Source organism: Colletotrichum destructivum, chromosome 2 (assembly GCF_034447905.1).
Source record: "Colletotrichum destructivum chromosome 2, complete sequence".
Taxonomy (NCBI): Eukaryota; Fungi; Ascomycota; class Sordariomycetes; order Glomerellales; family Glomerellaceae; genus Colletotrichum; species Colletotrichum destructivum.
The window spans coordinates 2,012,749-2,026,537 of record NC_085897.1 but is presented as its reverse complement, the minus strand read 5'-3'; the positions used below and the strand labels follow the sequence as shown (position 1 = coordinate 2,026,537).

The following is a 13,789-nucleotide window of genomic DNA, read 5'->3' as shown; positions in this document are numbered from 1 at the left end:
CAAAGACAGATCAATCAACAATTTCTACAACAGTGCCAATAAATCCCTCCAAGCCAGATCTATCATTGCGGCCACCCTCGAGCATCAGGATTTGCGACCCCATTTCCACCCATTCCCTACTAGTCAACAGCTCCAACGTTACCTGGACACCGGAGAACTCTGGCTCGAGAGTGGAAGCGTGTTCATCGTGCTCGTTCAGGTCGAAGATTTCTTCACTCTCGTCCGCACTCGGGCCTCTCGATTCATCCCTGGTGGGCAACCTAGTGACCCCCTTGACTTTGGCGGCTGCACGAACACTTCCGACGTAGACGTTGACAAGGGAACCGCACGTTAGAGACGCCGTGTTCGGGTCTTTAAAAGACACGGTTAACCCACTGGCTGCCTGAAGAGACATGCCTGTGTCCACCATGTGTTTGGATGGGATGGCCAGAACCATACCCTTTCGGATCCTAGGGGCAGCCACCGACGACTCGAGAGCTCCTTCGGATGAATCTTCCGGGGGGATGTCCAGTACAATGCCGATGGTGCCGACTTGGCCTGCTTCGAGAGTGTTAACGGGTAACCGCAGGTTGCGTATGCTGACAATTTTGGCCTTGTGCCACTCTCCTTTGATGGTTGAGGCTGCGACTGTATTGCGTATCGCAATTTTGGCCAGCTCCGCCGACGCGGGATGGGATATTGACAGCCCGTAATTTCCAGGAGATGCCCGGTCTTCTGGGGTCATGCCTTTGAAATCGTCATCACCCGAAGGGAAAGGTCCAGCGACGATTGTGTCTCCAACCGAGAGCTGGCCGAACCGCAAGTAACCCGACACGACGGTTCCCATGTCGTTCTGGTTTGGATTCTCAGCGAGGGAAGCGTAGGAAGCCGGGAGACTAAAGGTGTCATCAACGTGAAAGAGACACGAAGGCTGTTCCGGGTTGAGTGCCATTCCAATGTAGTCCTGTGCGGTGGGTGCCGGTGGAAGGGGTAGGTTCTCCAAGAGGGCATGGGCCAGACCAACACCGGCACCACTGACAGCACTGGTGAGGATGATGGGAACCGTTTTGAGCAGGTCTCCATCCCGCTCCATCTCTGCCATGATGGGCTCAACTTTATCGAGGTCGGCTGAGTGGATGCTGGTCCATTCTTGGGCCCCATGCAAAGCTGGCTGAAGAATCCTGGGGACCCGGCCCGCCTCCTTGATATTTGTTAACAGTTGACCAAGAGTCCGCTGCAGGCTTGTCTTGGTCGCCAGATCCATTTTGGTGATAACAACAACCAAAGGGGTCTTCAGCTTCAGACACAGCTCCAGATGTGCTTTTGCTAGATCAACCCCAGCACCCGCAACTCCGAGGACTTCGTTGGCCGAGGAACTAGCTCCGTCTTTGGTCGAGCTTGCGTCTGCATCGTCTGCGGCAATGCAGAGAACCGTCCATTGAGGGGCCCAGCCGAAAAGGCCACGAAGGATGGTTCGGCGATAGCGGGGATGGCCGGCCGAATCAGAGACGAAGACAAGGCGGCCATCCTCGGCACTGTCGTGGATATCGATCCACGACTCAACGTGGTCCCGCGAGTAATTGAAGACATCATGGTTCTTGTATCCAATAAGTTCCTGTGCTACGGAGCTGGTGAGCCCCGAAGCCACCTCGTGCCGATGTTTGAATAGACTGATACGACTTTTCCCGCGTCCGTTGTCAACAGTCCCCGTGGATAATGTCCCCAGCAGAGTGGATTTTCCCGATGTTGTTGGTCCGGTGAGAGTTATTCTCAACTGATCAGTCGTGGAACGCCCTCTGCTTGGAAGCACAATGGGTTCCTTGGCCCTTAGAGATGGCTTGGTTTCGCGGCGGCCGTCTCCCGAGGGTTCTAGCAGAGCATGCGGCGTCGAGTAGTCGGGAGTAACCAATGCTTCTACGACCCAAAGCCTTCCCTGTCGGACAACCTGGACAGGTTGGGTCGCCTCGTTGTCGACCAACTCGGACGTCTCCAGCCATTCGCATTCGCCTACTATGACATGGCGTAGAATCTCGACCCGGCAGCCCAAGGTAGCGGCCATGACCCTGAGGGTTGTGATACTCTCATCCATCTCGTCTTTGGTCAACCCTACGAGAGTACCGTCGTCGGCTACGCCTACCTCGTATAGAGCTCCGCGAGATTCCTCCAGACCGGGGAGAGGTTTCTGCGGTGTCATGGCCTGGCTCAAGTCATCCGCGTCATCGGGAAGCTTGGGGATTATGAGATCCTTGGGGTTCAGAGCATGATAGGCGCACGATTGTTGAAGTCTCCAAAGCAACTGGGTCGTCAATTGCTGTAGGCGGACTTGTCGGCTCTGGCTCGAAGCCGATAGAGCCGCCGAAGCGATCCTAGAGGAGCGGGTGGCCGGGTTCCTAGGGGTTTGAGAAAAGGTGATGGTGGTCATGGACGTGTAAGTACGCCGTGGACGTAGCAGGAGATGGAGCTTGTATTCCGTAGGGCCCTCTTGTGGTTCGGCTTCCAACTTGGTCACGCCATAGTCCGAGAGGTGTCCGGGCTGGACCTGTCCATCGTCGGACCTAGGCTTTTTCCCTGGGTCATCGGGGGCCAGCCAGGGAGAGGAGACCCGTTGGGGGTCGGTGTCGAAAGTGAATATGGAGCCGGAAGCCATCTTGGATAGTTGAAGGTGGCGACTGCGGCAGAGCTGGCGGGAAGGCGTAGCAGTGGTTTCTACGTTTGTAGTATCGGGGGAAAACGATGTCAATTTGGATGTAGGCACCGGTTATGATGAGCTATTGCGGTAACGAGAGCAGAAGAACGAGACGCTATACGCGGTATCATCTTGATAGTCAAAGATTGATTATTCGTTGGCGGTGGATGTCAGGCGCCGTTGCGGACGTTTGGACAGGGGGAAGAAGCTCGACGAGCAGCTTAGTTAGTTGTAGGCCATTGCAAAGGCGAGATGGCGAGTAACTGTGAATGTGGATATGGATGATTGAGTTGAATATACTAAGCCGGATCCAAAGAAGCAAACGGATAGCTGGGATGATGATAGAATTTTGGCGCCGTTGAATTCTGAGTATGTATGAATGACTCGACGGCAGGTGAGTGAGTTCTCAGCCAGCCAAAGTGTGACGCAGTCGGCCTGAAGTTCCAAGGAGCTGGGGAGACTGGCGCCACTGAACCAGTGTCCACTTTGCGGAGAAAGTGCGGGTAATCCACCACCAAGGTTGGCGGGTTGGGTAGGTAAGGTAGTCTGACTCCACGAGTCCACAGCAAGTTGCAGGAGCGACTCAGCAGCCCATCGGAATTAGAGGAGCCTCAGCCCCCGCATCCTTCACCTACATACTGGCTAGTACGGGCACATGATTAAAGCCGCAACTTTCACTGGACTGGTTGTCGTCAGAATTGCCAACATCTAATGAGGAATGGGTCTTCAAGACTCCATAGGCAGATATATAACTACCAGGTGGCATGAGGTCGGCTATCTGCTAACGCAGCATCTCAGCATCTTGGCTCCGTTCGCTGTAGAGTCCAGGATCCACTTAGGCTCGGCTCATACCTATCAATCTAAGGTACCCATCCAGTGTCTCCACCCGCCCGCTCATTGGCTTCGGTGTCTGTTTCTGCAGACTGCAGGCGCTCTGACTTTGAAGGGTAACCTGATTAGGGGACCTCAGCCAGTACTTAAGGCAGCCCAGGTACCTTCAAACGCACCAAGGGTCCTTTGTCACTGCAGCCGCTTGACCACTAGTGTGGCCAGTAACCGAGCTTTGAATCCGGAAGGGATGGTGGATGGGAATACTGGCTTGTTTTCAAGTGCCTGGGTGATTAGTTCCAAAGATCAGGTCTTGCTGACTGTATCCCATTCCATTTTCGTCGAGGTCAACTGCGGAGTTACAGTACGCGCGGTGAGCAGAATTGCTGCTGCTGCTGCTGCTGCTTGACGCATGGCCTGGAAAGCATACACCGGACCCATCCCATCCCAGCCTGTCTATTGAGAAGACCATTACTGTATGACGTTGGAATTTGGTGCAAGACAACACAGTCAGAACCAGCTGCAGAGGTGACAGGAGAAATAATAAGCTTCCAGCGCTAGATCCGAGGCTGAGCCAAGTATCAAAGCCTGCCATAGGCTCATGGCCACCGCCATTGTCCAGCCCACCTCTGCGCCATAAACAAGCCTCCCCGCCCTCACAGCGATGCTGAACGGCGGTGACTCTGTTAAGAACCCGGATCCAGTACAGACAGGCCGGCTTGACTGTACAGTATCCCATGGTGCTTTCGGGTCGCCGGTCCCAGTCCAGCCCAACCCCAATCGATCCAAACCTTCAGGCCCTGACGAATGTTTTATGGCTTAGACCCTGAGGGGCTCATCCGCTCGCCTTCGAAACACACCCAAGACAGGTCCGATTTTGCCACATCAAGCTGCTACTTTACCCCCCTACCCCCCCTACCCCCCTGCACGCACCCGCCCGCTGCTGGGGCTGCCTGTCCCTCCTGCTGCATCTGCATCCGCATCCGCGACCGCTCTCTGCGACCGTGTCGTCGTCCCTTTTCTCTCCTAATCTTCTCCTTACTTTTTTTTGTGTTCCTTTTACTTCTGGATTAACTTTGTACGAGAACGTTGTCTTTTTGAAGTCTTCCAGAACCCCGTCACACAATCTTCCCTCACGTGTCCCGCAAACCTAGATCCCCCACCTAATCTCTGTTGTCGTCGACTTGTGTAACGATGAAGAAGTTCGGTTTCGGCAAGAAGAGCGGCGACGACGGCGACGACGCCAGCCGCTCTGCTCTCTTCGGCCGCAAAAGCAAGTCTCCCGCCCCGGGCAACGACAATCCCTACGCCCAAGCCCCCGCCGGCAACGACCCCTACGCCCAGGATGGAAACAAATTCGCCGGCATGACACCCTACCAGCAGGCGCGAGCCGGTGCGCCAGGTGTCGGCGCCCCCGGAGGTCTCCCCGGCGGACCCCGACCTGGCGCTGGGTACGGTGCTCCCCCTCCAGCTGCTGGAGGCTACGGTGCCGAGAAGTACGGGGCTGCGAGCGGCTACGGAGCAAACCGATATGACAACAACCAGAATGCCTATGGATCGACTCAACGACCAGGCGCTGCTGCTGGAGCTCGTGGCCCCGGTGGCTATGGAGGCTTGGGCCGGTCCAATAGCAACGATACGGATGCTGTTCGTGATGAGCTGTTCAGCGGTGCCCAAGACAGATATCAGCAGAAGCCTCAGCCTGGCGGCTACGGCCAGTCTGCCGTCCCTGGCGAAGATGGAGGTTACGGCGGCTACGGGGCTCCTCGCGAGCTCACGGCCGAGGAGCAGGAAGCCGAGGAGTACCGTGCCACCAAGCAGCAAATCAACGAGGTCAGAGGAGAGTCTGTCCAGACCGTCAACAGAGCGCTGCAGGCCGCTATGCAGGCGGAAGAGACCGGTCGAGCAACTCTCGCCCGGTTGGGCGCCCAAGGCGAACGCTTGCACAATACGGAGAAGAATTTGGACATGGCGACGAACCACAACAAAGTTGCGGAGGACCGCGCCAAGGAGCTCAAGACGCTCAACAGGAGCATGTTCGCCGTCCATGTCAGCAACCCATTCACATCAAAGTCGCGTGCGGCGGAGCGTGACGCAGCAGTCCTCGAACGACACCGCGCCGAACGTGAAACGCGCGAGGCGACCAGACAAGATGCCTACAGGAGTAACCAGCGCTTGGAAGAAACTTTTAAAGATATGACACTCTCCGGCCGGCCTCAAGCTAAGACAAAGTCAAGCGTCGCTGAGCGGTCCAAGTTCGTTCTCCCAGAGGATAGTGATGATGAGGACAATCAACTCGCTCAGCGGCAAGAGGACCAGATTGACGATGGTCTTGATCAATTGAGTGGTGCTGTCGGACGTCTCAATGGTCTCGCCAGGGCTCAGATGAGGGAAGTTGACCAGCAGAATATTTTGATCAACAAGATTGGTCAAAAGGTATGTCTACTCGGTCTCCATAGTGCGTTGTTCAAAGCCGTGATTAACCTTGTTTACAGAGCGATGCCGTCGACGACGGAGTCAGGATGAACAGAGAGCGCTTGAACCGCATCAAGTAAGCGGACCAGGGCCACTTTCATTGGGCAAAGACATGCCACGTACAAATCACAAGAACTGGTCGGGTCGTGAAGCATGACGAGAGGTGAAAACATAAATTGGCGGATTCCCTGGGTTCGGTCGCCTGTAGATTGTGGAGTCATCCTTGGATTACAAGCCAGTGCAGTTACGACGCAATTAGAAGTCTTCCAACTTGTACACCTCGTACGCCGGAACCTCGTATGGATGGGCGCTGCCGTCGCTTTAATTTGGCTGTAAACTTCCTTGGTATCAACCGGGACAACTTTACCTTTTCAGAGCGTCGACCGCAGCCTTGGTGACATCTCGCCCCACACATAGAACCTCGACACGGTACTCGAGGACTTTCTCAAGATTATCGACAGCGCCAGTGTGAGGATCCGCTCCGGCGGCAGCGACAGGCATGAACTGACCGGAGCCAATGAGCTCGAACGCGACCTGGACGTATTTGCCATTGTCGTAGACGCCGGCGCCAATCTTGAAAACGGCGTCCTTGGTCACCGCCAGGTGGGAGGCTGCGGGGCAAGCGCATGGGGTCAGTCTACATTCGTTAGGCTCAGTTATCAGGTGTTACCTGTACCTGGAACGGTGTACACGAGCTTGAAGCGATCCGCCATCGCTGAAGTTGTCGCGATATGGTGATGGTGGGGTGCGGCTAGCCTTACTGTACTGTTGCGAACCCGTTGACAATGTGAGGAGGCACTTGGGCGGGAAGGGGAAAGCCGAGAATGTCGCAATATGCAATTACCACGCAAAAAGATGCTTGAAACCGAGCCTCGTATTGACATAATATTCATAGTTTGCTCCTACTTGGAAAGCGACTGTGAGACAGTGTGTCTCGTCATCTGGCGACAGATTTCACAGGAATTGCCTGCAGGTTACGGGTGCACTGCAACGCACGCCGTGGCCCTGAGGAAATGCGGGTACGGTGCCCAATCAGGAACAGGCAGGATGTCGGGAGCTAGGTACCAGGTGTGAGCTTAGGACCCTCAAAAATTCTTCTTACAACGAGCTCTCTGATCTCGACCGTGACTTCCACCAGTGAGGTTGCCGAAAAAACAATCATGTCATCAATCCCAGGCGGCGAGCGCGCCTCGAAGAAGAGAAAACTCAACGACAAGAATGTCATTAAAGTCGGCAATAAAGTGATCTCCCTCGAAGGCTACCTCAACCCCCCGGCCAAGAAGGAAAAGGTAGTCCAGCAAGAGTCAGCACAAGAGCAAGCACTCGAAAAGACAGAAAATGAGGCATCGAAAGCCACAACAGAGGAATCTGAAAAGCCGGGCCACACAGCACCATCTTTCATCAAGCACCAGTCGAAAAGGCCGCACGACAAGGGCAGGCCGCGATCAGACCGAGGGCTAAGATGGAGGGAGGACCCGTCTCTGCTGAAAATCCGGCAGAAACTACCCATCTGGGCTCACCGCGAAGACATCCGAACCCGGATGGCAGAGAAAGACGTACTGCTCCTTGTTGGTGAGACCGGTTCCGGTAAAAGTACTCAGGTGCCCCAGTTCCTGGTGAGAGAGCCGTGGTGCAGGAGGCAGGTAGTCAATATCGACGGACGAGAGGCCAGCGTCGGCGGCATGATCGCCGTCACGCAGCCCCGTCGAGTTGCCGCGACGACCTTGGCCCATCGTGTTTCACGTGAAGCCGGGACGCCGCTCGGGGAAAGTCGCGAGGGAATGGTTGGCTACTCGGTCCGTTTCGACCACCAAGTGCCCAAGGGGACGAAGATCAAGTTCCTGACAGAAGGTATGCTCCTGCAGGAGCTGCTACGGGATCCGAGCCTGCGGCAATACAGCGCGGTGGTCGTTGACGAAATCCATGAGAGAGGTGTTGACGTCGACCTGGTGTCCGGTTTCCTCAAGCAGATCCTGTTGAGCGATCGGAAAGGCCGTGGCGGCATTCCTCTCAAAGTCGTCGTCATGAGTGCCACTGCCGACGTTGAACGGATCCAGGGGTTCTTTAACATTACGAACGGGAGTCAAACTGAAGAAGCCGAGAGCGACAAGCCCAGCTCGGTCGAGGTTCTCAAGATCCAAGGTCGCCAGTTCCCGGTCAAGACGATACACACTTCCAAGCCGGTACCGGATATTCAGGAATCCCTTCTGCAGACTATTTTCAAGATCCATACGGAAGAGCCGTTGCCAGGCGACATTCTGGCCTTTTTGACGGGACAGGAGGAAATCGAGTCTGCGCAGTCGCTCATCGAGGAGTACGCGGCAACGTTGGCCTCCAACGTGCCAAAGATCAAGGTTCTCCCTCTGTTCGGTCAGCTGTCGATGGAAGGTCAACACGCAGCTTTCCAGCCTGTCAAGGGCGGGTTTACGAGAAAGATTGTGCTGGCAACCAACATCGCCGAGACGTCCGTCACCGTTCCCGGCGTGCGGTACGTGGTCGACGGCGGCAAGGCCAAGGTCAAACAGTTCCGTGCCCGCCTCGGGATGGAATCACTGCTGGCCAAGCCTATCTCCAAGTCGTCTGCAATCCAGAGGACTGGCCGAGCTGGTCGTGAAGGACCTGGCAAGTGCTTCCGGCTATACACCGAAGGCACATTTGGTTCTCTAGAGGAAACAGATCTACCAGAGGTTTTGAGAATCGACGTTCTTGGAGCTGTTCTGACGATGAAGGCCAGAGGCATCGACGACATTCTCGGGTTCCCCCTGATGGATACACCGGATGTCGAGGCTATCGAGAGAGCACTGGTCAGTCTCCACGGACTCGGCGCGCTCGCAGACGACGGCACCATCACTGAAGCCGGTCGTAAAATGGCGGGGTTCCCCATCGCTGCGCCCCTGGGTGCCGTGCTCCTAGCAGCCGCCAGACCCGAATTCGACTGCGTTCTTGAGGCCATTGACATCATCTCGTGCATCACCTCGGGCGACGACATTTTCCATCAGCTCCAATCCGAAGAACAGCGCGAGGAGATCGAGGAGCTACGCAAGGAGCTCTACCGCCGCGAGGGCGACATCATCACGTACCTCACGACGATGCAGCAGTACGCTGCCGAGAATACTGACCGCATCCAGTGGTGCAAGAAGAGGAAGGTCAACATGCGCAACATGAAGACGGCGCTCAACATCCGGAAACAACTCCGCAGCCTCTGTCTCAAAGAGGGCCTGCTCGCCGAGGCGCCGCCGCCGGACCCGCAACCCTTTGCGCCGCTGGCACCCGAGCAGGCCGAGGCACTGCTCAAGTGCTTTCTGCGCGGGTTTGTCTCCAAGACGGCCGTGCTGGCGCCGGATGCGAGCTACGTCACGTCACAGGGCAAGCACGTCGTCGCGATCCACCCGTCGAGCGTCTTGCACGGTCAGAAGAAGGAGGCCATCATGTTCCTGGAGCATGTATTCACGCAGAAGAACTACGCCAAAAAGGTCAGCGTTATCCAGGCGAACTGGATCGTGGAGGCGTTGGAGGGTGGCGCATAGATGCTACGGATGAAATTCGAATTGGATGTAGATGTGGATATAGATGTAGACGGGTCTGGTGGTTTTACATTCTAGCTAGACGCCCTCACGAAACTGTACTTGTGTAATCAAACACCCTTCATTGATACTGTACACTCCACCCAGGTTCTCCTCTCTCTCTTCTTCTCTCTCTATCCATGTGCCCCGAGGTAAGATTTTATTGCGCCTGGTTCCTAATTCCGAACCACGCCGATGAAGATTGTTGATGTGAGTAAGTCATCAATGCCCAATATTCCAAAGCAACACAAAACAATATCAGGTAGCATCATGACTCTTCTTCCGTGTCGCCCCGCTCGCGCCTCTCGCGAATCGCCTTCATCAACTCATACAGCTGGCCGATCTGCTCATCTACAGTTCCACAGTGTTAGACCTCCCGGCGACGTTCTCCTCGACCCGAGTTCGCGGGCAAGACTTACCGCTCATCTTAGCAACCTTGACGGGGTCAATCTTCTCCCCGCGCCATTGGTCGCCCTCAATCTTTTGGGCGTACAGTTGCCACTCGGTGAGGAAACCGATCTGAGAGAGGAGGGTCTGTGTCAGTGGGAGGAGGAAAAACAAGTGAGATGAAAGGGGAGGGGGGGCACCGGTGTCATGTCCTTCGGATGACGGGAATGGCTAGTCGCCTGAGACGACATAAAAGAATGAGAGGGAAACGGGGGAAAGCAGGGGAATCTAACCAGGTGCGCCGGGTTGTCGACGTTGCGGTGCGCGCGGAACTCGGCCTTGATATACTCGTCGCCCAGCACCCGCATCTCGGAGGGCAGGTGCTTGCGGTGTGCGCGGAACAGACGGCGGTACAGAGGGATGGGCGGCAGCAGGGCCATCGGCGCGGGGCGGAGGCCGCTCCCCTTCGGGACCGAGGCCGAGGCCATTTTCAGGACCGACGAGGGCCGCATCGGTACTGATCTCTTTGATGAGGACGACGGTAGGAGAATGATGATGGGCCGTGGTTTATGAGCTCGGCTCGGCGGGCTTCTATCTGCTGTGGAACGTGGATTATGTTCCAATGCACAAGTTGACAGCGAATGGATTCTGTCTGGTATTGAACGGCCCGCTCTTTTCAACTCCAAGTTCGCCAGGTTTGCTTTTGGACAAACTGCCGGAATCACGATATTGAATGACGCTTGTCCGCTGGCTCCCAAGTCACCATTTTCTTGAGCAAGTCCAAGAGGTGACCCATACAGTGTCGATAGCTTCATCGTATACACGGTATCGATTCCCCTGACCCTGGATCATTCGTTGGCTAGGTCAAATCAATACCTTGTCGGCCTACACACGCTCTAATGTGCTGCAGCAGCTGGACGAGGAACCTCTCGTCTTCGGGTTTGAAGTTTAGGTGGAAGCATTCGAGCGAGCTGCTTGGCACTCTTCCTCCGTCATCCTCTCCAGCCACTGGAGTACACGGCCAGTATTCGGCTTGCTTGCCCCCCAGTTATTGAACTCTGATCTCATCACAGTGGGCGTGGTTTTGGGTTAGAGGGTTGAGCCCGTGCATGTCATCAATCAGATATGAAGCGTTGCTGTTTCTCTGGTACGTCCGGAAAAAGTAAAGGTATAGTTGCTGTACGCTGCGGTGCAGACAAAAGCCATGCCCCGTTCTCTGCTGCTGTCGAGCATGACAGTCTTTTCCAATGACCTGTCGACCACCACATATTGTATGGATTTCTCGAGTGCTTTCTCTCCGGTAGTCGCGGTCTGGGGGTTTTTCTGGGGCTAGCCGCTTCTCAAAGACGTTGCATGATCTCATCCAGTACGACCAGTTCCGAAATTCCCCTGATTCTCCCGCGATCTGCATTGCGTCAGCAGGGCATTGTCGGTAGCTCATGTTCCTGCTGTGGCAGAGACAGAAAAGAGACGGAGATGATGCCAGCAGATTCAATGGAAGACAGAGAGGGTGAAAGGAGGGGAGCCGTCCCTCACGAGTTTCTCCTAGGTTTTCAGCTACTGCGTGGTTATACGACGTACCAAGTGACAATCAGTAGACTGGTCCATTGCTGACCATCACATGAAAAATTGTGGTCAAATATGGAGTCAAAATCGAAGCGAAACCGAAGGTCAGATCCCAAGTATAGTCTGGGACAGAACTTGACTTTTGCCTGACAATAGAGATACAATGCTAGGAATGAGTCGAGCCATCGTCCAGGCCGACAGAATCCACCCCGCGGTGAAGTGGATGAGAGCAGAAACAAGCAAGACTGTACAGCCGGGAAACAGCTGTACTGAAGGGTCAATGATCCCAGCCAACCGACTTCAGTCAGACTTAACCGCTCAAAAAGGTCTCAATGTCATGAGAGGCCTCTCCAAGAGATCACCTGAAACAGTCTCCAGGCAACAAGGGGGAACGCAGCCATACACCAACCAACTGGCTTCTGGTGGTTTTTTTGCCAACTCCCAAAACACAGCCTTCACATGTTTCATCAGAAACACATGTTGACATCGTCGTTTGCTGTGTGAAATATGCAGCCAGTTTCGATCATCTCTTGGCCGGGTGGAATGCATCTATTCCCCTGCTTGCACGCCTCGCTCGACAGATCAGAGGATGTCCAACCGGATTATCCGCACAGCCCGGCGGCAATGCGTGTTTCCATCAGATGTCAACAGGGGTATACTAGTGTGGTATAAGGGGACGAAAGATCCAAGACGTGCTGGTAGCGCAGGGAGGTGGTCTGCCTGAGGTATCTGGCATCTGTCGCACTTGTGATATACTTTTGTATATGTGTGAAAGATGGTTAGGGTAGTCTTGGAAGGAGACATTCTGAGCACATGCAGTGTTTTCTCACGAGTACCAGGCACTAATACGGGGAACCGATAGAGACGCTGCCCTGTTCTGCTGCGCTCTTTTCTATCATCATCTCAGTAAAACAAGACATGTCCTTGGCTCTGGTTCTTTATTTCTTTCTCTTTATCCTAGGTGTTTTTTCTTTCTTTTCAAATACAACAAGTCACAATGAGTGTTCATCTCATGTTCATAAGCATGGGCGTTTGTTTCCCCCGTTGAAGTTCCGTTGTCAATTTCCACATCACAGGATGTACCTGATGAGAGAGACAGTCACAGAAGCTGCGGCTCATCTGCTTCTAGGGTTCCTCTACAACACTCAATCGGTCTAAGCAATCAAACGTCTGTAGTCACTTTTTGTTTGCGGGATAAACACGAACTGAACATCCAGAGTAGGGCCTCAAGCTCGGTTCCAGACAGAGTTGGCCCGCTGGCCAATCTGTCTTAGGCATAAGTAGATGCTTCATGCCGACTGTAGAAAGACTGATGGTACGAGGGAAAGCGACCAAGGAGTGTGAATAGCTGTATACAAAGTCATTCCGAATTGGGTTAAATACTCTGGGGTATACAGCGGTATGTCGAGTTGTCAGTCTCCTTTGAGCAACACCGCGGTACGCTCCTGAGTAGCCGTTTGTATCCCATGTAGGTTTCGCCCATGGTCAGCCTATGTGAGAGGAAGCACCAGGGTCATTCGCACTCTCGGCCAATTACGTAAACAATTTCTGAAATGGGGCGATGGGAACGATGTCCTTGGTATCAAGAAGTAGCAGGACGACACCGCCCGAAACTCCAGACGCAGGTTCACCAAGGAAAGAAGCCTAAGGGGTGCTTACTTACTCTTATATCCTTTAAAACTGCGCCTACAAGTAGATGCCTCGAAAACTGCTTACTCAGGCATGATACAATGGCAAGCCATGTCTGTCATGACACAAAAACTTATTGAAGCAGAACAGCGTCCTTAGAAAGTGTTCAAGTATCTCTAGTCTTATGGCAAAAGGACGAACGTGGCTTGGATTAGGACCACAAAAAAACGGGTACGCACATCACCTCCGGAAAACTCCTCATGAAGCTGGTTTGCCTTTGGTTCACGGAAAAAAGATGCGTGTCTAGTCGACTGTATGAAGAGTACCCCGGAGCCCCCATACTATATGACATTCTGACCTCAAAGCCTGAACCCTTCTCTCGATAACCCTCGGAGAACGTGGCCTCGCCAGGCTCGTCAAAGGTCTGAGACAACTGCTCACCAAAAACCGCCTGTAGCAACAACGCTGTTGTCATTTGACGCAAGTCCTAGCTTTCACGCGGCAACCCTTCACTGGTATTGGGAGTAAGACGCAAACCGTCAGACTGCGCATCGAATGCCGCGCCAAGCCGCCTAGACCCAACCACTCAATGGCCCAGTAACCGAGACATCGGACGACTTTCGCATGCTACGGCTCCTCCGAGAAGTCTCAGCTTAGGAGTCGAGCCGAGACGCAA

The 13,789-nt window shown here is 54.4% G+C and overlaps 5 protein-coding genes across 5 annotated transcripts; 2 read left to right on the top strand and 3 right to left on the bottom strand.

Moving 5' to 3' along the window:
- Nucleotide 1: 1 nt before the first annotated feature.
- CDEST_02831 (Putative translational (tr)-type GTP-binding domain-containing protein) lies at nucleotides 2–3,244 on the bottom strand. Its single transcript, XM_062918990.1, has one exon. The coding sequence runs from the start codon at nucleotides 2,624–2,626 to the stop codon at nucleotides 11–13; it is 2,616 nt and encodes an 871-aa protein (XP_062775041.1). The 5' UTR covers nucleotides 2,627–3,244; the 3' UTR covers nucleotides 2–10.
- A 260-nt stretch (nucleotides 3,245–3,504) lies between these two features.
- CDEST_02830 (Putative target SNARE coiled-coil domain-containing protein) lies at nucleotides 3,505–6,055 on the top strand. The gene is made up of 2 exons (XM_062918989.1): nucleotides 3,505–5,929; nucleotides 5,989–6,055. The coding sequence occupies exons 1-2, from the start codon at nucleotides 4,688–4,690 to the stop codon at nucleotides 6,046–6,048; spliced, it is 1,302 nt and encodes a 433-aa protein (XP_062775040.1). The 5' UTR covers nucleotides 3,505–4,687; the 3' UTR covers nucleotides 6,049–6,055.
- A 1-nt stretch (nucleotide 6,056) lies between these two features.
- On the bottom strand, nucleotides 6,057–6,919 carry CDEST_02829 (Putative nitrogen regulatory protein PII/ATP phosphoribosyltransferase). Its single transcript, XM_062918988.1, has 3 exons — nucleotides 6,645–6,919; nucleotides 6,336–6,579; nucleotides 6,057–6,278 (listed from the first exon to the last, which is right to left on the bottom strand). Exons 1-3 carry the CDS (start codon nucleotides 6,859–6,861, stop codon nucleotides 6,224–6,226), a joined length of 516 nt encoding a protein of 171 aa, XP_062775039.1. The 5' UTR covers nucleotides 6,862–6,919; the 3' UTR covers nucleotides 6,057–6,223.
- Nucleotides 6,920–7,078: 159 nt separating this feature from the next.
- CDEST_02828 (Putative helicase, P-loop containing nucleoside triphosphate hydrolase) lies at nucleotides 7,079–9,500 on the top strand. Its single transcript, XM_062918987.1, has one exon. The coding sequence runs from the start codon at nucleotides 7,129–7,131 to the stop codon at nucleotides 9,493–9,495; it is 2,367 nt and encodes a 788-aa protein (XP_062775038.1). The 5' UTR covers nucleotides 7,079–7,128; the 3' UTR covers nucleotides 9,496–9,500.
- A 1-nt stretch (nucleotide 9,501) lies between these two features.
- Nucleotides 9,502–10,733, bottom strand: CDEST_02827 (Putative succinate dehydrogenase assembly factor 3; the record flags this gene model as incomplete). Its single annotated transcript, XM_062918986.1, has 3 exons — nucleotides 9,502–9,882; nucleotides 9,951–10,050; nucleotides 10,212–10,733. 3 exons carry the CDS (start codon nucleotides 10,731–10,733, stop codon nucleotides 9,800–9,802), a joined length of 705 nt encoding a protein of 234 aa, XP_062775037.1. The 3' UTR covers nucleotides 9,502–9,799.
- Between the last annotated feature and the right edge of the window lie 3,056 nt (nucleotides 10,734–13,789).